The sequence below is a fragment of the Sebastes umbrosus genome, chromosome 1, assembly GCF_015220745.1.
Source record: "Sebastes umbrosus isolate fSebUmb1 chromosome 1, fSebUmb1.pri, whole genome shotgun sequence".
Lineage (NCBI taxonomy): Eukaryota > Metazoa > Chordata > Actinopteri > Perciformes > Sebastidae > Sebastes > Sebastes umbrosus.
The window spans coordinates 31809915-31833578 of NC_051269.1; the positions used below are offsets into that span (position 1 = coordinate 31809915).

At 42.0% G+C, this 23664-nt stretch overlaps 2 protein-coding genes across 8 annotated transcripts in view; both read right to left on the reverse strand.

Moving 5' to 3' along the window:
* The window catches only part of LOC119491069 (tensin-2-like), a 34257-nt gene extending 33167 nt beyond the window's left edge, over nt 1–1090 (reverse strand). The window contains exon 1 of one of the 2 annotated variants that reach the window (XM_037774696.1): nt 195–1090. In XM_037774696.1, the coding sequence (XP_037630624.1) occupies nt 195–317 (123 nt within the window). In that variant the 5' untranslated portion in view covers nt 318–1090. The remainder of the gene's footprint in view (nt 1–194) is intronic. The other variant, XM_037774706.1, reaches the window with a different exon arrangement.
* A 3102-nt stretch (nt 1091–4192) lies between these two features.
* Nucleotides 4193–23597, reverse strand: eif4ba (eukaryotic translation initiation factor 4Ba). Of its 6 annotated transcripts, none has more exons than XM_037781668.1 (16): nt 23449–23476; nt 19221–19229; nt 18919–19062; nt 15707–15912; nt 13737–13853; nt 13431–13485; nt 13144–13290; nt 11803–11937; nt 11377–11613; nt 10169–10481; nt 9312–9400; nt 8736–8997; nt 8547–8584; nt 6167–6296; nt 5585–5657; nt 4193–5352 (listed from the first exon to the last, which is right to left on the reverse strand). In XM_037781668.1, exons 1-16 carry the CDS (start codon nt 23459–23461, stop codon nt 5275–5277), a joined length of 2046 nt encoding a protein of 681 aa, XP_037637596.1. In that variant the 5' UTR covers nt 23462–23476; the 3' UTR covers nt 4193–5274. The 6 variants fall into 6 exon arrangements, with proteins under 6 accessions (XP_037637596.1, XP_037637515.1, XP_037637443.1 ...); XM_037781587.1 differs by lacking the exon at nt 23449–23476 and adding an exon at nt 20622–21078 and having other exon boundaries at nt 11383–11613; XM_037781515.1 differs by lacking the exon at nt 23449–23476 and adding an exon at nt 20622–21077.
* Nucleotides 23598–23664: the final 67 nt, after the last annotated feature.

Here is a 23664-nt window from a genome sequence, read left to right on the forward strand (position 1 = left end):
CTGCAACAACAATGTACATCCAAACATCAAGGACCACGACATTTTATAACTCTATCATACTCTGTTTATCCTCAAACTGCAGAATGCTCTTTTCCTTTAGCTCCTAATGGACTCAACATGATCATAAGCGAGACATTTCTGCCATGCACTGCCAGCATGTTTACAGTCCCCTAAAGGGCAGTCATGCACTTTACCTCAGCCAGTTGAAGGATTTCAGGATGCACCTCAGGGTCTGCCTTTATGGGGATTCCTCCTGTGTCAGTATCAGCTCCATGTGTCTTCATCCTGCCGGCGCTCATGCTGTGAATGCACCCCATACTTCCTGCGAAAGACCTCTTTTGACCTCTTTTATACTTTCCTCAACTCGTATCCGCTCCCTTCCACACTTTAAGTGCTTTACTCCAGATGATCCTCCTCCTCTTCTTCTTCTTCTCCTCCTCTCAGCGCTTCATGTCGTGAAGGGCCTCCTTATGTTTTCTGCGACAGCTAACGTCTTCCTCTCCAACATGCTCCTACTTCCCCAGTGACTCCTCACACCTCTTGCCCTTCTCTCTGACAGCTTGTCCGGCCTTGAAATCCACCCCAGATGACTTTTTTTCTCTTCTTCTCCCACCCCCCTCCCCAACTCTCCTCTTACAACCCCTCCAAAAAGTGTCACCAAGCACCTCTCCTCTTACACTCTTCCCTGTCCCTTGCTCCTTGGCTATCCTCACTCTGAAAGCATGCAAGCACACACTCACCACCTCTCTCTTACCCTTCCCCCCTTTCTCCACTTGCCAATACCTTCGTCTCTACGTTCTCTACAGACCCTCAAATGTCTCGCTCTCTCCCGCTCCACACTTTTACAGACACTCCAGTCTTCCCCCTCTCCCTCGCTCTCTCGCTCCATCCGGCTCCTCTTGCTGTCTCTCCATGGGGGAGAAGGGGGCAGCTGTTTTGGCTTGTTGATGTCAGGCCCTTCCCCTTTCCTTTGGCTTCACTTCAGCCCCTCTCCTCTTCCTCCTCATGGGGGGAGTGATTAGATAGAGCTCCTTTCACACACGTCATCCCTCTAGACTCTCTAACTTTGCACATGAGACCATCCCGTAAGCTTGATCCCACTTCTCCCTCCTGTCAGCTTGTCGTGAGGAAGTGAAGACTTTTCACTTCTTGTCTGGGTGTTTCGTAAACAGGATCTCTGCATCTCCCTTGGATGTGAAAAGACAAAACCCTGTTTGATAGGACACCAACATTAATGTCCTCTCTTTTATTCGCCCAATTGCTCTCCACTGGAATGAAAACAATGATCAGCTCTGTGCTTAAATCTAAGATCTGCTTCTCCCGTCGTTAAATTCCTTTAGACTACAGCTCTCTCTCTCTAACACACATAACTCTATTTCTCCAAACTGGGTTCTCCAGACAAAATACTGCTTTAAGCTGGGGGTTTTAGGGTTGTGAGGGGAAAAGCTCCAACAATAAGCTCTTTCTAAAACCATGTTTTTGGCCTCTGGTTAGACCATACAAAGCGCTCCTTGGTTTAAAGTGAGACAAATCTGCGGCTGCGGGCTAAATGAGGCGACAAAACCATCAACATGAGTGCATAACTAACATTTTCAGCGACTTCACAGACGCTTCTGTATTACAGATCCAGTGAGGACATCAGCAGACTGTGTAGTTGAGCATGACAGATTATATATACTTAAAGTGAGTATATGGTGACGGCCAATTTCATTTGATACATCACCTAGGGACCCGAATGACGCAAACTCGAGTCATGTTGTGGCTTGAAGTGGAAGGAAGGACCCTCCTGTGTGGACCAGCTGCTGATTTCACATGGCAACAGGGGTGAGATGGGGGAGGCGGGCTAATGGTGGGTGGGTGGTTAGGGTGCACAAACACACATTTAAACTCTATGATGCAGCCCTCTTTTTACTGACTCACACTGTAGAGAGGAAGTATTCAGATCTGTACTTAAGTAAAAGTAGCAATACTACAATGTAAAAATAGCATTCATTAATGTGTAAGACAGACAGGGCCTGGATAAATATATAGGGCCTAGATAGATACAGTGTGTGATAGATAGAGCTATTATAGAGCGATAGATAAAGAGATAGAGTTATTTTAGAGCGATAGATAAAGCAATAGATAGAGCAATCATAGAGTATAGATAAAGTGATAAATAGAGCTATTATAGAGCGATAGATGAAGCGCTAGAGCTATTATAGTGTGATAGATATAGCGATAGAGCAATAGATAGAGCAATAGTGATAAATCAAGCTATTATATATGATAGATAAAGCAATATATAGAGCTATTATAGAGCAAAAGATAAAGCGATAGAGCTATTATAGAGTGATAGATATAGTGATAGATAGAGCAATAGATAAAGTGATAGATTGATAGCAATAAGTAAAGCCAGAGCTATAATAGAGCGATAGATAGAGCTAATATAAAGCGATAGATAAAGCGATAGTTAGAGCTATTATAGAGCTATTATAGAGCGATAGATAGAGCTAATATAAAGCGATAGATAAAGCGATAGTTAGAGCTATTATAGAGCTATTATAGTGATAGATAAAGCGATCGATAGAGCAATAGAAAAAGTGATAGATTGATAGCAATAAGTAAAGCCATAGAGCTATTATAGAGCGATAGAGCTATTATAAAGCAATAGATAAAGTGATAGATAGAGCTTTTATAGAGCGATATACATACTGATAGACAGAGCTATTAAAGAGCAATAGATATAGCGATAGAGCTATTATAGAGCGATATAGTGATAGAGCTATTATAGAGCATATATATAGCAATAGTTATTATAGAGCGATATAGTGATAGAGCTATTATAGAGCATATACATAGCAATAGTTATTATAGAGCGATATAGCGATAAAGCTATTATAGAGCGATAGATAATACGATAGATAGCTATTATAGTGCAATAGATAACGTGATAGAGCAATAGAGGTATTATAAAGCAATAGATAAAGCTATTATATAGTGATAGATAAAGTGATAGATAGAGCAATAGAGCGATAGATAAAGCGATAGACCCATGGCATGCATTTTGTCTACTTTTTCTATGTTAACTGCATAGGCTGCATTTGATATGATTTTGTCCCAGGGTCCCCCAACTGATAGGATTTTTGCTTTTAGATGTTTTATTACAGAAAGAGTATGAAACCCATTACCAAAATAATCAATACATTCTGTCATTGTGTTACTTATGGATGGGATTGTAGAAACAATAAATGATTCCCCTTTTTGCTGGGGACCCCGCTGGAACCCACCACACTTTGAAAACCATTCATTGCCATAGAACCCCAATACATTTGTCTTTTAAAGAAGCACTAATTAAAACGGAAACAGAAAACATAGTATGACGTCATTAGGAACATTTTGATTGACAAAGTCATGAAAGTTGGAAAGATAGAATAAAAGCACCTGTGAGATATGACAATAAGTACTTCTGAGGTCCGTGGGGACCCCAGTTGGTATTTGGATGAGGGTTAAACACGTGTAAATCTGTATTAGACAAATGCTTGCTACCGGTCACCATTCCCACTGTCAGTCTCTAGTGTGCTGATGACAGTGGCATGCTGCTGAGGGGTTTAGATGAGTCCTATCTCACAGCTAAGTGGGTGCCCTCCTCTGTTTGTGTCTGTGTGGGATGTGAAGCTCAGCAGGATCCTAACCAGCTGCCACCAGGAGGTCGGCCCTCAGCAGGGAGTCGAGACTGAAGAAATACTGTGGAAACGTTCTGTCTCACGGACCACACCAGGGGAAAATATGTTGTTGTTGTTGCACATAAAAGAGATGCGTTTGATGATGCAACTCGCCATCCTGCTACTGACAGGGTTTGATGGTTGATTTAAAATGACACGCTGTAACAAAAGCGTGTAGGACCTAGTCATGTTAATACTGACAACACTTTAAAACAGTGATTTTCAAAGTGGGGTCCGGGGACCCCCAGGGGTCCTTGAGGAGGTTCCAAGGGGTCCCCAGCAAAAAGGGGAATCATTTATTTTCACTATAAGCAACACAATGACAGAATGTATGACCAGTCTGGTCGTGCATTTCACACTTTCTGTAATAGCACCGTCCTCAAACAAAAAAAACCCTAAAAATCTGCTTTAAATGTGCAGTTTTTCTTAAACCCCTGATCCCCTCCAGCAGTAATGCGTACATAAACAATGACCACATACTATTTGAATGCACGTAATGACCCCAATTTATTGCAAATTGGAAGACAGGTTCATGTAATCTCATGGAAATCCTCACATCCTGCTATAGGCAGACTTTCCCCAAATATTTGTATTCCTCCCTTCAGGAAGAGTGAATGATTTAGACAGCTGTGGAGAATCTTTAAGACGGCTGGAAACGACCATTATGAGCCTTTAATCGATTTGATTATTTCATCAGAAGGTGTAGAAATAGAGAGACATTGGTACAATGATTGGGGACAATAGTAATGGCACTTGATTGATTCTCTATGAGTGAGAATCATGCAGCGGCTGTTTTTTCTTCCGACATACCAGCAATACTTTAGTCCATCACACAGTCCTCTCTTGCAATACTGGGAATCAGTTTGGAACAAATTCAATCAATGCTTTGCTGAAAGGTGCACACATGATAAATGTTTTTAAATTAGTAACCAGTCTCAACATTCACGACTGTTAGTATCGGAAGACAGGATATTCTTGACCAATTTTCAGGAATAAATTTGATTTAAGATTTAAAAATAATACCAAATAATTTACTAATGAATAAAAAAGGGCTTTTAATGAATAGTAATGCATTTAATTTGGGAATTATGCAAGTCATTAAGTCAAAAGTTGATAAAAATTGAAAAACAGGTTCCACTTAGTAAACTACATCTTCTGTCATATCATCCACCACACCTGTGATCCACAAATATACAAATTCATTTTTTCCCCACTTTTTCCGTTTATTTATTACAATTAATTCAATGTTATCCATCACTTTTTCCATGTGTCAGCTACTCCTTTTTTCCCATTTAAAACAAGTCCAGTATGCGACTATTCTTAAGAAGCTGAATAGTCCTGAAGGTGTGGCCGGGGGGGGAGGGAGGGAGGATGGGAGGGCGGGTGTTTCGAAAGGAAAGGACAGGTTTTGTAGGAGGAAAGGAAGGAGGGAGTGATGTCCTCCCCAGGAGCCTCTTCCATGTGAGGAGTTTTTTCATAAGCTATGTGAGATTATTTTTTCTGCGGTCGTAGTTTTCCTCCTCTTCTTCTTCTTCTTGCGCCTTCGTGGCCTTCTCTTGTTATTTTCTCTCTATTCTACGTCCTCTGCGTCGTCTCCTTGGTCTCCGTCCATTAGCAAAGCGGCGTACTTACTGGCTGAGCTGAACTTCTGAAAGCAAAACAAAAAAGGAAGCTGGATCAGTACAGTTAGCTTCGGATGCTAAACAAATAGAGCGCAAACAAGGAAGGATGAAACAACATTAGGGAGGACGTTTTTTTTTTAACCTATCATACATGGGGGAGCACTGGTAAAACAAGTTAAGGCTTTAGGGAAACCCTTTAATGAAGAATAATTTAGGTGACGTCAAAGTCTGACTACTCCTTGGCAGTGAAGGACTTACGGGGGTTGGGGGCTCTCCGAATTTCTTTGGCTCTGGGGGTGGTCTGGAGTCTCGGTCTCTTCTGTTATCCTTTCTATAATCAGAGCGAACACTGAGGTTAAAATTTATTGGTAGACCTCAGTGCTGGAAAGTTGAGGCTTGCTGTGAATTCTCAAACACACACAGCTAAAAAGACAAACTAAAGGAGCACAAATTATGCTCATTTTCATCATCTGAAAATGTACATCTACAAGCTGCTTGGCACCCAGTTCACACCGTGCTCAGTTCTCATTTTCAGAAGGCCTCAAATAAAATTCAGATATGTCCCAAATTTCAGGTCCAATTTATGTTGTACTGTTGATGTTTTAGAGCTCAAATTGATAATTCCCCCGTGATACATCATGTGGATATTTGGAGTAGAAAAGCATTAAATTCGCACACCAGAAATCCTGGTGTCCTTGTGTTCCTAGTGTCCACAACACTAGGAACAACGAATGCATCAGCAGTTGTGTAACTGAGCATAGGCCATTCTTTACAGATGCCCAGTAAATGTCCTCCCTGTCTTATTGAGAACTCTGGAGTGGCTAGCTTTGCGTGGCTGACCTGTCGGCCTCCTTTCTTCGGTCTCTGTTGGGCCCCTCTCCTCGGCCCCGCCCTGCTCCAGGCCCTGCAGGACCCCCTCGTGCCCGCGGGGGCCCCCGGTCCCGGCGCACACCGTCAGCCTTGTTCTCATCTTAAGGGAGAATCCAGACAGTTGAGTGATGGGAGGTTGTTGGACTTTATACAGTCGACTACACTCACAACACACTGCAGCATAAGAAGCCACTGGGTTGGATTCAAAAAGGTGTTAGTCACTGATGTAGGGCCAAATGAGAGGTGCACAACTAACTCATTTCATTTCAATTTGATATTGGCTTTAAAGTTGTGCCAAAGGTTTCCAAAATAATAGTAAAAAAACACTAGTCCTATTCTGATGCAAATAATGTAGGTATCCAATGTTTTCACATTTGGCCACATTACTTGAGTCTAAACCTGATGTATATATTTTTTCAAGTCAAAATTAAAGTGCATGTGCGTATTATTCTGCACCATTTATGTCACTTTGATAATTTGTAGACCAATGCAGACTAATAATGTGAGACATATTTCAGTGCTCCCCTTGTAACGAATACTCTCTGCAGGAAGATGAATTCATGACCTGCTCCTATCACAGACGTTATCAAATATGTCCATTGTGATACGGTTATGAAGCTGTGAGAACAGTAAGGAGAACAGCTGCTGTTGCACCTCATCATAGAAATGAATCAGTCTCGATGAAAAACAGTGGAACTCTGTAATAACACTGCATATGTACAATAAGGAAGATACTTCCCGTCTGTAGTCAAGTTGTACCTTTTATGGACTTTACAGAGTGAATTGAAAACCACAGATCCCAGTTTTCATGCAAACCTCTGGCATTTTCTGGACCACACACGTTTGAACCCATTTTCATATCAGCATTTCAGCATCAATGTTCACAAAAAGAAATCCTCGAAAGAGTCTGCAATTTGCCAGAAAGAGCAACTTTCTGCAGGTACAGTTTAACTGAAGCTGCCAAGCAAGTCCACAATCAACAAGGACACTGTGTAGACTGAGGACCACAGTCCAAAATGCAATTTTAAAAAGGAGGGCTGTTGGATGTTTAAGGGCGCTTTCGAAAGCCAACATTTTAGTCCGTTTTAATCAAACTCGGGTTCGGTTTGTTTGGGCAGTTGTGAACGCAGAGACCGTATTACTGCGAGACTGCTTGCGAGAGGTGGTCTCGGACTGTTTCCAAGCCAACCAAAACGCTGGCTGCCTGTGTGGGCATTTGTTGAGATGGACACATGTAAACGACAGGTTAACATGAGTGGGAGAGGACGGACCTGGACTTCTGCAGAAGTCTGATGTTTGCTTGACGTCTGGGACAACATACAGAATATGCTAAATAAAGTCCACAAACAGTGACGTCATTCGAGATAAACTGAAGGAAAAGGGATTTGTGCGCACAGTAGATCAGAAACGAGTCAAAGTGAAAACACTGCGACAGCAACGTTCGTGATTCCCTGCATAGAAGTGGCAGCTCTCATGAAGAAAAAGATAAATTCTGTCCTTCATAAGCTACCGGCCCTCAGCAAATCATTGTTTTATTTGGTCGCCTTTAATTTGTGCACTGTGAAACCAAACAAACGTATCAATTTCACTCTGATTCAGACTAGCCAAACGGACTATGGCTTGTGAAAGCGCCCTAAAATATTACACTTCAACTTTTTAGCCAGGCAAGCATCGCAGCTCTAGAGAGTCAAACACTAGTCCACAGTTAAATATCTCAAAAACTGTTGGATGGACTGCCAAAGGAGAGGGCACTTCATGACAGGACCTCTAAAAACATCTAAAACTAATGACTGAATTCCAATCAGTTATTTAAAATCAATGCTGATGATTAATATGCTAACATTACAATGTCACCATACGACACGCGGTTAGCGTATTAATATCCATTAGTTGTTGCAAGCATGCTAACATTAGCTTTTAGCTCAAAGCACAGATGAGCAAACAACCAAGTCGAATAAATCTGAGCCTAATCTGAGCCAAGAGACGCACTTGATAAGAGTCTGAGATGTCCTTAAATGTCCACCGTACTGAGATTGAACAGCTTTGATTAAGATAACAAATTGGCCTTTACACTGGTCCCAAATTTTGCATTTTTGCTTCACTAGTAGTAGGGATTTAAGAACAGCAAAGTCCATTCACCAATTTGGATTTGTTTGTAATGACTATTACAGTCTCACAGGGTTGCTAATGTGGCTCACGACTTTGGGTCTCATTCAAATTCAAAGTCCCCATTATCACATAATGTTGCTAATGTATAGGAGTGTTCTCTGTTTACATAAAAGTTTCCTTCTTCAGTTTCCTTTGAGGTTTGGTTTGGGTAAAAATCCCCCAACTCATTAGTAGGTCTTACCTTTTCCAGATTCTATTTCATCCGCAGAACTCGGGGAGCTGAAGAGAGAGTAAGAATAGTCAGGGAAAGGTATATGAAAACGCTTGTTTGACTTTTCTACAAGCCTTTGATAGCTAATTCTGGGTGTGAAATGCAGCTGAAATGGCTGTTTCGGAGCAGCGTGTCTTCCTAACGTGCAGTATGTCTCACCTGAGTTTGGGAGGAGCTGAACCACCTGGGGAGACAGGAGAGACTGGAGGTCGTCCATCACCCTCGTTAGAGCTTGTGCTGGCTGCACTTCTCTTGGCCCAGGCGTTCTCCTTTGGAGGAGGAGCAGGCATCACCTTCAGCGGCTCCTTGGAGCAGATGGTAGAGGGGGGCAGCGGTGAGGTCCCGGGGGAGGAGGGCTCGCCTTCTCTCCCACTGAAAACCTCATTCTCCCCGGAGCGCTCGTTATCTCGACACCGGGAGCCTGGTGGATGGAAAGAGCAGCAGGTTGTTTTTACGTCATTGAAGATTATTTTCCAACGCTTTGACCACTTCATGAGATCAAGTATCATTATTTTTAGTTGGTCTTGGTTGCTTTGTTTTGTGGATTGTGGTGTGACTGATCTGAACAGAGGGCCTATGATGAAAAGTGTGTATTGATTGAAAGTTTTATGTAGAAAGAGACAACGATGGGATACACGGCCACCCAGAAGCACAATATAGCCTCTTTAGGTTTATAAGGAGAAACCAGATTCCTGAAGGAAAGCTTTATCAAAATCAAATGCAGAGATATCTCACCTCTTCCAGAAGTACTTCCTTGCTGTGAAGACTCACTTCCTGTGCGAGATCGCTGAGGATGAGATTCTTCAGTGCGCCAGCTTGGATCCCTGAAAACAGGAAGAAAGAAAAAGCTTACACAAGCCTGCAAACTCCAGTGGGATGAAAAAGGTGACAGTTCTGAGAGTAGGGCCAAATTCTGCTTTGCGGCGCAACGCTTTCAGTGTGTTGCTGCTGCTCTTGGGCCAAACAAAGCTCTAGTAGTTAAAGAGGAACTAAACAAAAGATTTCGTTTCACTGTACACATTATCATATAGATTCTTGTTGTCATATGATGTTAATACAGGGGACAAAATTCACAAGTGTAAATAATGGCTTTTTAATGGTCACCTTGACTTAAAGGTACAGTGTGTAGGATTTGGCGACATCTAGTAGTGTGGTTGCAGATTGCAACAATCTGAGTACCCCTCCGCTCACTCCTCCCTTTCCAAGACTGCGGTAACGTGAGCCGCCGAGTGCAAAACCGTGGAAATGCCGTTTGCCTCGCTCAGAGGCCATCCTTACCATAATAACACTACTTTAGGAGCAACAGAAGTCAGACGGGCGGTACCACGGTTTTGCACTCTGCGGCTCACGTTACAGCAGTCTCACAAGTAGTAACAATAATAGATAATAGATCCCCCGAAATGCTACCCACTGTTCCTTTAAGTGCAATGTGTCTGCCCAGGTGGACACATTGCAGATGGTTACAAAAGAATCTTTCTGAAATATATTTAAGCATTAATAATGTGTACTACTAGTATTTGAAAACTATGCTTCACAAATAACACAAATCAGGTTGTCACCATCTCTGATGACCATCCATGTCAACCCCTGACCTGTCTCGTATCTTTCGGTCAGATCCGCCGCGGCCTTTGTCCTCCTCCAGCTGCCTCTGCAGCCTCTCTTCCTCTTTCTTGAGCCTCTCCTCTACCTCCCTCTCCTTGGCTGCTGTGTCAACCGGCTTGGCCGCACCAAAGATGGATGAGGTCCTGCTGCCGGAGCTCGGAGCTGCAGCTGGGGAGACACCACCACTGCTGCTGCCGCCACCACTACCGCCGCCACCACCACCACCGCCGCCGCCACCGCTACCTTCCTCCTCCTTAGGCACGCTACGGGGCTTAAGGTTCAACTTGGGTCTCTGCCCACCAGCTGGTGTGAGAACAGGAAAGAATAATATTAATATGGAGTGGTGTGGCTGTAGAGATCTAAAGATTGTATCACAGTCAAACTTTACTCTTTGACAAAAAACAAACATAATTAATTACAGATTCTGAGGAGAGTGTATGTCAATATCTCAACATAAATCATAACTTCAAAAATGCCTTTTCATTTACATTACATTGAGGGCTGTCAATCGATTAAAATATTTATTTGTAGTTTATCGCATGATTGTCCATAATTCATCGCACATCTTCTATCGTTCAATCTGTACCTTAAAAAGGGAAATTTTTCGAGTATTTAATACTCTGATCAACATGGGAGAGGGCAAATATGCTTGCTTTATGCAAATTTATATATTTATTATTGGAAATCAATTAACACAAAACAATGACAAATATTGTGCAGAAACCCTCACAGGTACTACTTTTAGCATAAAAAAAACTTGACTATGACTTTCCCAAAACTGCATGTGATTAGCACAAAGTGTCTGTAAAGAACACATTTTCATTCACATATCTTGAGTCAGAGGTCAAGGGGATCTCTTTGAAAATGGCCATGACGGATTTTCCTCGCCAAAATTTAGCGCAAGTTTGGAGTGTTATTTAGCCGTATTCGCAACAAGCTAGTATGACATGGTTGGTAACAATAGATTAATTCAGTTTTTTAGTTCCATATGATGCCAGTATCTTCACTCTAGCTTTAGAACTGAGCCCGCTGGCGTTAAAATGAATTTGCGTTAACGCGTTATTGCGTTAACTTTGACAGCCCTAATTATATTAATTGAATTAGTGGTAAATATAGAACATCAAAATTACTCAAACTCTAACACTCAACCTTACTTGATATGATAAGTTAATGAATAATGAATATCGATTTTTCTCACCCTCACCTTCTCCGGGGCCGCCGCCGCCGCCACCACGTTCCTCGCGCCTCTCATCCCTTCTCTCGTACCGGTCCTCACGTTCCCCACCACGTTCCCCACCACGGTCACCCCCGTAACGATCCCGGTCCCGGTCACCCCCATAACGATCACTGCTGCCCCGATTGTCATCGTAATCGCGACGGAAGCCACTGCCAAAGGCACGACGACCTCCTCCACTACCACCACGAGAGTCAAAACCTAGAAGGATGGCAGAAGAGAAAACTGGTAAGAGATCAAAATGGAATTTTCTTAACAACTGTATACAAGTGTAATCAGAGTTGTAGGATGGATGGACAGGCTTTTATGATCAGGAAGGTTTAAGAGCTGCTGACACAGCCAGGTGGGTCTGAATCCCAACACGGGGTCCAAACAAGCACAACGACATACCTCCTCTATCGTAGTCTCTACGGTCCCTGTCGTCATAGCGATCCCTGAAGCGGTCTCTTCCTCCATCATAGCGGTCATTGCCCTGCCGTGCTCCATCTCTGAAACGATCCGACTCATAGCGGTCCCCCCGTGGTCCTGCAATAATTGAAAGAACAAAAATGCTGTTTCACTTATGGAGTTCCTCTGCTAATGAAACGTTCGTCTGACTGGGTTCTGACGTCAAATAGAGCCCGGAAGGAAGAAATGCTTTATTTTTTTTGCAGTCAAGTCAACATTTGGGATAAATATATAAATAGCACTATAAAGCTATATAAAGCTGTTCTCACAACCCTGAAGCAAAATCAGAGAAAACGTTTTTGCAAAGGAGGTGAATTCGGGCATTTTTGGTTGTTGGTTTAACAAATTGTTTCCATTAATATTCTCCTAGGACATGAAAGTAGTATCGGTTTTGTCCTAGTTAGGTTGGGATTGACACCAGTGATATGTAAGGGATAATGTACAGCGAGCAGGTCACTGTTGTGAAATATACCCCAACAGGTCTATTGCCCTGAAGGGGTTTATTTCACAATAATGACCTAGCCGTACATTATCCCGCTTATTACACGGCTACTTACTTAAGAAATCAATAACTTGACACAAAAATGGTTCGCCAGAGTCCCACATCAGAACTGCGCCCTTAGCAACGGTCTGTTATACGTAGCAACGGTCTGCTATAAAAAAAAATAACAGACCGTAGAACGCCGTGTTTGACCAATCAGAATCAAGTATTCCACAAAGCCGTGTAATAATAAAAAATAGGTCCCTTTTCTCCAAAACTGCTAACACATTAATTCTGCATTCACATGGAATCAGGCAGACAGTAGACGGCAGATGGATAACACCCTCTGAACGGCACAGGAAAAACAAACATCAGATGAAATGGCAGGACGGCAAAACGAAACAAGCATGAGGATATGTTGCTATGGAAATATATTAAATACAATTATTTCATGTTTAGTATTCCATGTAATTATTCTAGTAATGCATGCAGCTATAAATGACAGCTTTCTCTTAATATTGTATTGCAATAAAAACAACTTTCTCTGGGGTGAGGGAGCTCTGTAGCATCCGTTTGTAAATTAAATGTTAAAATATATTAATTTTGGACGCCAATGCTGTCTACCGTCACTGGTATTCTCTGCTGGCCACACCTACTTTTACCATCCTGCTCTCATCCACTAACATGATATCCGATTTGCCGTCTACCGTCTGCATGATTCCATGTGAATGCAGCATTATCCCGGGATCAATTGTGAAGTAAGTACGGATGTCGAAGCACAAACAAAGTCAATTCTGACTCACTCTCTCCAAAGGCATCATCTCTCTTGGGAGGTCCATCGTCGGCATCTGAACTGGGCCGAGCCCTCCAGTCAGTGTCCGTCTTGTCAGGCCCCAAGTCCGACATCCGTCCACCCCTGTCTCTGCCTCCCATAGATCCGTTGTCTCTCTCTGAGGTGCGAAGAACAAGAGGAGATATTAAGATTAATTATAGAATGTGAAGGTTGAGGGACATATTTCCCATTTGCTAAATGACTTTAAAAAGGCATAGTTGCCAGCAGCAGTCACAGCTACAAAATTTAGCGATGTACCTTTATCATTAGACTGGTCTGCAATATCTACACGGATCCTTCGGTTTCCCAGGTTCTGTTGGCATGAACAAATAGAAGGGAGAAACAGTTAGTCATTCACATTTTTTTGAGAGAAAGAAGAAGTCATTTATAGTACAACTGTAGATTTTTGTCATTTTGTGCAGTGAGGCCAACAAATAAATCCTAACCCAAGATTTTATTGTGTAATACAACTAAGGGGAAAGTCATACACTCATGTTAGTTCAGATCCAGGGGTTAAAATAAGAATACAATAATATAAAACAAGTTTTTGTTGCATCCTCTCACCTCCTCATTGAGACTCAGGGCCCTCAGGAGAGAGTCCACATCATCAAATTCAGCATAGCCAAAGCCCTTCAGCCTCTCTGGGTTACTGGGCTCTCGAGGCAGACGCACTGCACTGATCTGGTGATGGAGATAGTGACAGAATAATATTTAAAACACAGAATGCACTGATCCGGGTTCAGCACTGTACAGTTCACCCATACAACATCGGGAGAAACAAAGAGTAGTATGCAAATTATAAATATGGAAGAAATGGGTTGACTTTGGGATGAAGGAAATGCCAGATGGGAATGTTTGTCATCAATTTCTGCCCTAACCTTAAAGTGGCAGTAGGCAGTATATTTTTGGAATCATTGGGAAAAAAATTCCATAATAACCTTTCAGCATATTAATTAGTAATTCAAGTGTTCTGATAGATAACTAGACTTCTGCACCTCCTCATGGCTCTGTTTTCATACTTTAAAAAAATCTAGCCCATGACGGGAGACTTTGGCCAATCACAGGTCATTTCAGAGAGCGTTGCTATTGGCTGTGCTCCAGCTGGTGGGCGGTGCTTAGTATTTCTGATCTCAACATAGCTGCCAGGTCACAAACTCATTTATCAGATGTGTCTGAAAACATTTGAGGTGAGAAATAGGCATTACAGTAACAGAATATCGATATGTACTTTATCAGCGCTGCCTAGTTTGACCAGATTTTGTGAGTGATTGACCGCAGACTACAGATCAGCTCTGACTGGTTGTTTTCCTCTGGTCTACGAAATCTTGCAGATGCCATTAGGAGCACCGGAGGACACAGAGGCACATGATTTTTTCCAGATCACTCGTCTCATGCATTATTGTCAGGATATAGTGACCGTTTTATAAAAATAACCTGTAATCATATTTGCTCCATTTCTACCCACTGCTGCTTTAAAATAAAAATGTACAGGTGAGGACTTAAATGACAAATCAGCCAAGTTATTAGAGTTCGCTCGATACAAGCTTACACCAATTTGATTTTAGGCAAACTGGCATACGTTATAGCTGTGAACGTAGCAGTGTGTGTACAGTTCAGGCTATTTGTCGGTGAATAAATGCTACAACTCCTATAGACACAAGCCAAGTTTTTCATGTTTTGCTTGCCAACTGCTGATTAAAGTGAAGCAGGTTAAGTTAGCAACAACATAGGCCCAGGCTCACGTAAGGTGGCCTTTAAGGTGGGCCAGCTATTCTCATTTTAGTGACAAGCCGTTCCACCAAAACTTGCACAACAGACTGACTAAAATACAAACTTGAAGGCACATTGTAGCGGGCTCAAGCATGCTTTAATTTGGTATTTTCTACAATTGAGTGTGGTCGCATATCCACAGCGATCAACACTCTATAGCATTAGTTATTGCTTTGGCACGGTCAGAATCTCAGGTGAATGTTTGAAGTGTATCCACTAGCATGCTGCAGCTGATAGACAACTGGCGCACTGCCAAAACCGTCCGGGTAAAACTCACACTCTGGAATTCCTGTTTCAGGTGTGCGAGTAGTAGATATAAATAGACTACTTTGACAGTTATTGTTTGAGTCACAGAGTGTACCGAACCGAGGAAGTCGCATACCTAATCGAACGTCCTGTACCGAACAGTTCGGGACAAAAACACGCTCCGTTACACCCCTACCAAACATTTACAACTACTCGCACACACGGAACAGAAACAAGGTTGACCTGTGTGTGCTGTTCTTTATTACTCAACAAATTCACTGGTCGTGCAGTGTGTAAACAACAGCAATTACATCTGGAATTTAAATATCTAAAAATATTTAAATTACAGATGTAATTGAATGTAGACAAGACTGAGTAGCTTGACAAGGTGTTTAGATGAGCATTTAAGGCCCCTGTAAAGACCAATTAAGACTGCAACTGAAATGGAGTTGCAGTAGCTGTAACCACCAAGGGCTACGTTTCATATGCCCTACAATGCATGTGTGTGTTACACCTACTGCCAAGCCGCGGAAGAAGTCTTTGATCGAGTCCTCCGTGACATCATAGGGTAGGTTGCCCAGGAAGGCCGTGTAAGGCGGGCTGCGGGGCAGTCGGGACCGGTCGACATTGGGTTCACGAGCTGAGCGAGGTGCTGTGGGCAGGACGGACCGGTCAATGGCCGGTGCCCGGTATGAATCCTCATCAGTGTGCCACGAGGTCGTGACTAGAGGGATGAGAAGAGAGAAAATTTCAAACAAATACCACAACCGATCGTTTTCAATTTGAAACTTGGTCCTTCCATCCCTGGAGTTCTCCTATTCTGACATGCGAAAAAAGCATAAAGCAACAAAGACTTCACAACAATGACTCTTAATGGAAACATATATGCATTAGTCACATAACATCCAAATACATACAAGAAACAGCAAATCCCAAACTTCCATTCAAAAATGACTCACAGCGAGTTCACATTAATAAACGGAAAGACCGTGAAGCGCCGCGCTATGTTAATTGTCGCGCAAGCTGAAGCCTGGCTGTTCACATCAGGAGCGCATTTCTCTAGCTGGTCAACAAGCGATTCTGCTCCTCTGCTGTTTACTATAGAGCTCTCCGTCTCTGTTTCTGTCTGTCTGCTTGTTTGCGACTCTTGCGTGTAGTGTGTCTGCTCATCTCTGTTTAGAAACAACTGACAAATATGTGGAATAAGTAAGCTACATAATTAAAACCCCATGATCACAAACAGCAGTGACACTAGGCAATTTCTAATAAATATAGTGGATGGATTTAGAAATGTGATTGGTGGGAGGGACTGGGAGTAGGAATGTTAATAATTAACCGTTTCACCGTTAACCGGCATTAAGCATTTTAACCGATTAACGCTATCGGTTAAAACAAATATTAATAATTAATTAAAAAGCTGAGCGGCTCAGAGGCTTGTCACTTTAAGGACACTGGCTAAAGTTACGCAGACTGTACGTATGTGGTGGCGGCAAGCACGAAGCCTCCAGCAATGCTAGAGCTGCTAACGTAGCACAAAAACACACTGTTTGTCGGACACACAGCTGACAACCTGCTAAACTAAACTAGATGCGGTGGAGACTTTTACTGGGAAAGTGGCTGCATGTCCTCGACAATACACGCAACACCTTAGCCGTTAAGTTAACACTCCCAGACGGGTGAACTTGGGCACAAATCTTGTCAGTTAACGGTTAATAATTGGTTAACGAGGGTCGGTTATCGGTTAAGACATTTTTTCAAAATTTGCATCCCTTACTGGGAGGGAATCTGAGGAATTAAAACTCCAAGAGAAAAGCAGGGAGAGAGGGGAGGGAAGTCAAAGGTGTTTGTGGGGTGCATATTTTATCATCTTATCAGAATCAGATCATTTATATGACATAATATATCATTTATATTGTTTATAGTAGATTATCAGTGTGTTTTATTGCCAGATTCGCCCACGTTAAGGGGAGAAATTAGACCAGATGACGAAACCATCGCTGAAGATCGCGAGCTGGCTGCAGAGCTCCATGGCGCAGCGCGTCCTATGTGAACATCTAAATTGATTTACATGAGCGGCGAAAGGATACTGGCAGCGCCGTCAGTGTGACAAATAGTTACCGCTGAATAAACCCTTAATATGTCGCATTTCAGTTTAGCAGACACTTAACTGTTCTGACACAAGTGTATTAATATGATGTGTATTATGTTATTGTTCTGGGGTAGATATCGACAAAGCCAATCATTAGTATTAAAGCATGTGTCCACATAGCGACAGGGCGCTGGGAAGCACTTCATCAAAAAAGCTCTTTTGTTTTTATGACAACAATATCTTAACATATCCCCATTCTAACTACCGAGTATGATAGATTATTGCATCATCAAATAAATGATTAGTTGCCGGAAAAAAGGCAACAGCGATGACTTCTTAAAAGTAGAGATTTTCAACTAGAAGCACTCGGAACGGTGGCAAAAAAAAGGGAGGGCTCCGGAAAAAAAGACGCTGGGTACAGTACTTTTTCTTTAGGCCGCCGCATACGCCCTCTCCTCACTGAGAAGTTGAAAAAAGACGCTGGCGCTCAGAAATAAAACGCAATGTGGACACCCAGCCTTAGCTCAGATGCTAGCCAAAAACACTTGATCAGATTTTACAATAAATTCTATAGATATTACCTATCAGAAGTGAAACTACCTAGAAATGTCATGCAAGTACACGTATGGCGCCATTTTGTATGATCTACTGTAAAGAGAAATAGCTACACATCAAGTGACAACATGAGGTCATGTGATGTGTAGCTTGGTATGTTGCTCTACAAGGAGGAAAAAGCAGAATAGAAAATGTGCGATAGGAGCATTTGTAGGGTCACAATCTGTATTGTGAGGTTCAGCAGCACAAATTTGACAAAAACACGTACAGTATATGAATCATACAAAGGAATATGACGAAGTTATACAAGCCACAAAGGAAAATGGGCAAGGGTGCATGAGAAACTCCATCCAGAGAGCAATCGTTCATAGCTAATAAAAAAATCAATTAATTTATTTGACCAACCCTATCTTGCGGCTGATAAGAGTTTTTATGATTAATTTAACATCCAAGGCTTCTATTCACACGATGCAACCACCGTTTAATATTCAAAACAGACATACCAAATCTGTAAAAGCGAGTTAGTGGATTCCTTTCAAAACATTTGAAAAACAGGTCAGTGGTAAGTTAACGTGTCCAATGTCATTAATAAATCTGAAAAAAAAACAGCAGCGTTGCAGGCTGACCAGTTTAATAATAACCTGCAGCAGTTTTGCAAAACTGAGTTATGTTGTCATCTAAATGTACTTTATTAATTTGACAGCTGTCTTAGAAATTCAAAAGGGCTTAATAGACATTAAGACAAATATGAGTATCACCCTCGTATCAGCAGACACTCAATGTTGTGATATTTGATCAGACAAACTAAACTGTCTCTACATGGTTTTTACATGGTTACATTGGTGGAGAAAAGACCTAGAACGCTCTGCAACAACACATTCACACATAAACCAAGAACACAGTTGCTCATTTTGCGTTAAGTGACTGCATTCCTCAACTCATTTTCATTTCTGCCCACTCAACTAAGAGACAACCCAAGCAATAGAGTGCTGATATTGATCTTAATATCGTTGGATGGAAAAATACAAGACAGATGCAAGGTATGCAAGATAAAGACTTTGAGTGTGTATTTCAGTGTGCGCTCACCATCTCCGTCCAGGTCATCAGTCTCGTCGGCCCAGCTAGTGGACTTGGCTGGGTAGCTGGGGGGTGCGTTGCTGCTGCCTCCCTTGTCCTCTGCCAGGAAGTCAGTCAGAGTGAGGGTCTTCCCCTTCTTATTCTTCTTCTTAGCTAGAGGGAAGATGAAAAGAGTACATAGTAAGCCATGCAAGAAACATGCTAGACCATAGGTTCATTATCTATATGGATGTCTGTCAAGGAAGTCTTAAAAGTCTGTTTTCTTCATTTAAAAAAAGGAATTATATGTATTAAACAGCTATACAATTTACCTTCGTGACCTATTTGTTTGGAGGGCGAAAGAAAACACAGGGTGAGTTTGGGAATAGCGACAGGTGTTACAAATGGTTTATAAATTTATGACAATTCCAGTGTCAAAACTAGGGCTGCACCGATACCGGATCGGATATCTGGCCGATACTGACTCAAATAGCTGGATCGCATATCGGTGACAATGGGGGCGATCTATTCAATTAAATTCTATGTTTGCATACTATATACATTATATACTGGAATTATAATTCCAGTTTAAGTTTTGACCAATTTGTTGCTGCATTAAAAAGGTTTACACCTGAATTGTGATTTCTGTTAATTTTGAAGAATTTTTTGCCAAGTTGCTGGTGTACAATTTACTATTTTAATTATAAATGACAATTCACTTAATTTATGTGACATTTTGTTTTACAAAGTCAGTAAAGTAATGCTTAAGTCAAGCCTGATGTTGCCTTACACATAAAATAATGAACCCAGTCATTACCACACAGTGAGGCATACAACCGTTAAACACCGGTATCGAATCGGTACTCTGTATTGGCCGATGCCCAGGTATCGCTATCGGTATTGTGGCTGAAAAAGTCGGATCGGTGCATCCCTAGTCAAAACAGTGATGTCAGATTGCTTCACCAGCTTGTATTGGACATTATTTTGAACAACTCAGTTACAAAATATAGTCATTAAAGCAGTGAAATGCTGCACAACAGAGATTCATTCTTTAAACACAAACAGTCCGGGTTTGTGTGCGTCTCTTCTCCACTCATGTAGACAGCTGCATCTCTGCGTAGACAAACATTATTTGTAGTAGTGTCGTAATAGTAGTAGTAGTAGTGCGAGATGTTGTCCAACCAAGCCACACAAGAAGACTGCAATGTCTGAGCGACAGCAAAAAAAAACATGACTTTTCCTGTTGGAAAGTAAACACACAGGGAGTGGTCTGCCTGTCAAACAGGTCAGAAAAAAGGTTTGTCTGGATCTGTTTCAGCTCCAAGAATGCAATGCAAGGTGCATTAATTGGGGGACATGTTCAAACCCTCGGACCGCATGTTTTCCGCAATTTGGAAGAATATATACCTTGGGAGTCTGACTCAATGAGCCACGTCTCCATACATGGCAAGAACATTCCTCTTGTATAGTGTACATATATTCAAATGGCAAATAGTTGCCAGTTGCACATGGGGGATACACACAGCTATAACTCGCTCGAAGAATGCAGTGCAAGGTGCATTAATCAGGGTACATGTTCAAACCCTCGGACCGCATGTTTGCTGCATTTTGGAGGAATATACCTTGGGAGTCTGATTCAATGAGCCACGCTTACATGACTCTTAGTATATATTAAATGGCAAACAGTTGCCGGTTGCACATGCATGGGGGATTCACACCCAGCTATAACTCACAGAGTAGGTCTGGTTTGTTTTGGTCTGAGGCAGAGAAAAAGGGGAGCGACGACAAAGCTGGGCTGTGAGCTTTATTGTGAAAATCCCAGCTGTCAGGACATTCTTTACACACATTACAAAACCTGCTACACATACAGAGCAACAACAACTACTTTACCACTACATAATGCTATGTCATTGTTTACAACTGGCCTTGTACCCTCTAAAACCCCCCAAAACAACATACTGACATGCTTAATGGCTTTCTTAACGTGACATCAGCATGCTAAGGAGCTGCATAATATACACATAAAGAGCAACACACATGGCTAACAACTACTTTACCACTACATAATGCCATGTCATTGTTTACATTGTTGCCTTGTACCCTCCAAAACAACGTACTGACATGCTTAATCGCTTTCTTAACGTGACATCAGCATGCTAAAAGCTGTTAACTTTTAGCAGTACTAGGGTGCGTTCCAAATTGCATACTTTTTCTTTTTACTTTTAGTACATACTGCAGCTGTGTAGTGTTGCATGCAGTATGCATAACATTGTGCCTTTAGTACGTACTGTGTGTTCAAATACTCATACTACCCTACTATAAAAAAGATTTAGTATGTCCCAATACATAATATGTCAAATGCAGTATGCCAAAAAATACCAGGATGTCATACTACACCCGGTCACATTTTGCAGTATGCAAGTCAGCATGCTTTTCTGGCTATTCTGACCCACAATCCTCTGTGCAGAGGATATATGAGCAAGAGGGTCAGAGTTCAAGGTGCAATGTTATGAGGAAGTATAAAGTTGTATGTCCCAGTTGTATGCATATACTGCATGCAACAGTACATACTTTGTAAGGGCAGCTGCAGTACGTACTAGAAGTAAAAAGTATATATAATACTGCATTTGACATATGTATTGGGACATACTAAATATTTTAATGGCATACTAAATAGTATGGTAGTATGGGTATTGGAACGCACAATACGTACTAAAGGCACAATGTTATGCATACTGCATGCAACACTACACGGCTGCAGTATGTACTAAAAGTAAAAAGTATATATATAATACTGCATTTGACATATTATGTATACTACATTTTTTTCTGGCATACTAAATAGTAGGGTAGTATGGGTATTGGAACACAGTACTTACTAAAGGCACAATGTTATGCATATTGCATGCAACACTACACAGCTGCAGTATGTACTAAAAGTAAAAAGTATATATAATACTGCATTTGACATATGTATTGGGACATACTAAATCTTTTTCTGGCATACTAAATAGAAGTAGTATGGGTATTGGAACGCACAGTACGTACTAAAGGCACAACGTTGTGCATACTGCATGCAACACCACACAGCTGCAGTATGTACTAAAAGTAAAAAGTATATATAATACTGCATTTGACATATGTATTGGGACATACTAAATCTTTTTCTGGCATACTAAATAGAAGTAGTATGGGTATTGGAACGCACAGTACGTACTAAGGGCACAACGTTATGCATACTGCATGCAACACTACACATCTGCAGTATGTACAAAAAGTAAAAAGTATATATAATACTGCATTTGACATATGTATTGGGACATACTAAATCCTTTTCTGGCATACTAAATAGGGTAGTATGGGTATTGGAACACAGTACGTACTAAAGGCACATGTTATGCATACTGCATGCAACACTACACAGCTGCAGTACGTACTAAAAGTAAAAAGTATATATATATATATAACACTGCATTTGACATATGTATTGGGACATACTAAATCCTTTTCTGGCATACTAAATAGAAGTAGTATGGGTATTGGAACACAGTACGTACTAAAGGCACAATGTATGCATACTGCATGCAACACCACACAGCTGCAGTACGTACTAGAAGTAAAAAAGAAAAAGTATGCGATTTGGAACGCACCCCTGGACTTCTGCTAAAGCTAGCTTAGCATAACAACTACTAGTGCCGGGTTGTTTGTGTTTGCTTGCTCGGATCTACGCAGATCGCTTTTGTCTTTATGTCCTATGCGGGCTCAGTCAGCAGCAAAGGAGTGTGCTGACTGAGAGGTGGGGGTGGAGGGGGGAAGTATCCCTGCTTAGCTGGCTGTAGGATAGGGTTTTTTAGGGCCTAGTGTGCGTCGCAGCGCCACGATCCAAGTGCGCCATCATCCAAGACTTGGACCGGCTCAAAGTTGTGGAGCTTGTGCCAAAAGGAAAGTATTTCAGATTGCAAACCCTAACCAAGCTCAAGCTCTCAGTCCAGCTGCCTCGTTTCATCAAAAGCACAGATAACTAAAGGAGCAAGGCTGCACACGTGGGGAGACTCTCCTCGGACTTCTCCTCGGCCCAACCCCTCCTCCACTAAAGAAACGCGCTTGCGCCCAGCGATGCTTCTCTGCTCTGTGAGGCGCCACGGCGAGCTGCTGCTGCTACACCGCTACACAAATGTGCCAAGCTCTGCCCTGCACTAACACGCAGTTAGCAACATTTCACAACCTGCCACACAATATCCAACACATATAGGACTTAGTTTACCCAAAATAAGTCCACATAAACATCACAATAACACGTTTTAAGAGAGAAAGAAACCGCATGTTAGGTTACAAAAAAAAATGTGGAGAGATTGTGCAAGTCGTTCATTCGCAGTTACACCGTCTTTACCGGCGGCCAAAACAACCCGTAGAAACGACTTATAGACGCGGGACAACGACGCTAATGAACAAGACAAGGTATTAGTAGTCTTAAAAGTGCGTAAGTTTAATTAAATCGAGGTTAAATCGGCTAAAATTGCTTCCCAACCGACCCAGATCGTTCACCCTCATAAACCTCACCTGACGCCGCCATGTTGGAGAACGAGTTCGTTGAAGTTCCCGGATGAACGCGTCATAGGTTTATTGTCGGGAGCGCGCATCGCCGTTCACGCGTCTTGTCTCCTCCCTTGTTTGCTTCTTCACTCCTCAGCCACATCTGCTCTCATGCATCTGCTCTCATGCATCTGCTCTCATGCATCTGCTCGGCTAGAAATGACAAGATATTTTTTTCTCTAG

What these genes read in the sequence shown, in the direction of transcription:
- eif4ba (XM_037781515.1), bottom strand. Translation starts at nt 20,754, where the DNA reads ATGTGTAGCAGGTTTTGTAATGTGTGTAAAGAATGTCCTGACAGCTGG. An exon ending in AGACCAGTCTAATGATAAAG is followed by an intron (nt 13,291 to 13,430) that starts GTACATCGCTAA and finishes TTCGCACCTCAG; the next exon opens with AGAGAGACAACGGATCTATG. An exon ending in TCAGCTCCTCCCAAACTCAG is followed by an intron (nt 8,585 to 8,735) that starts GTGAGACATACT and finishes CTCTCTCTTCAG; the next exon opens with CTCCCCGAGTTCTGCGGATG.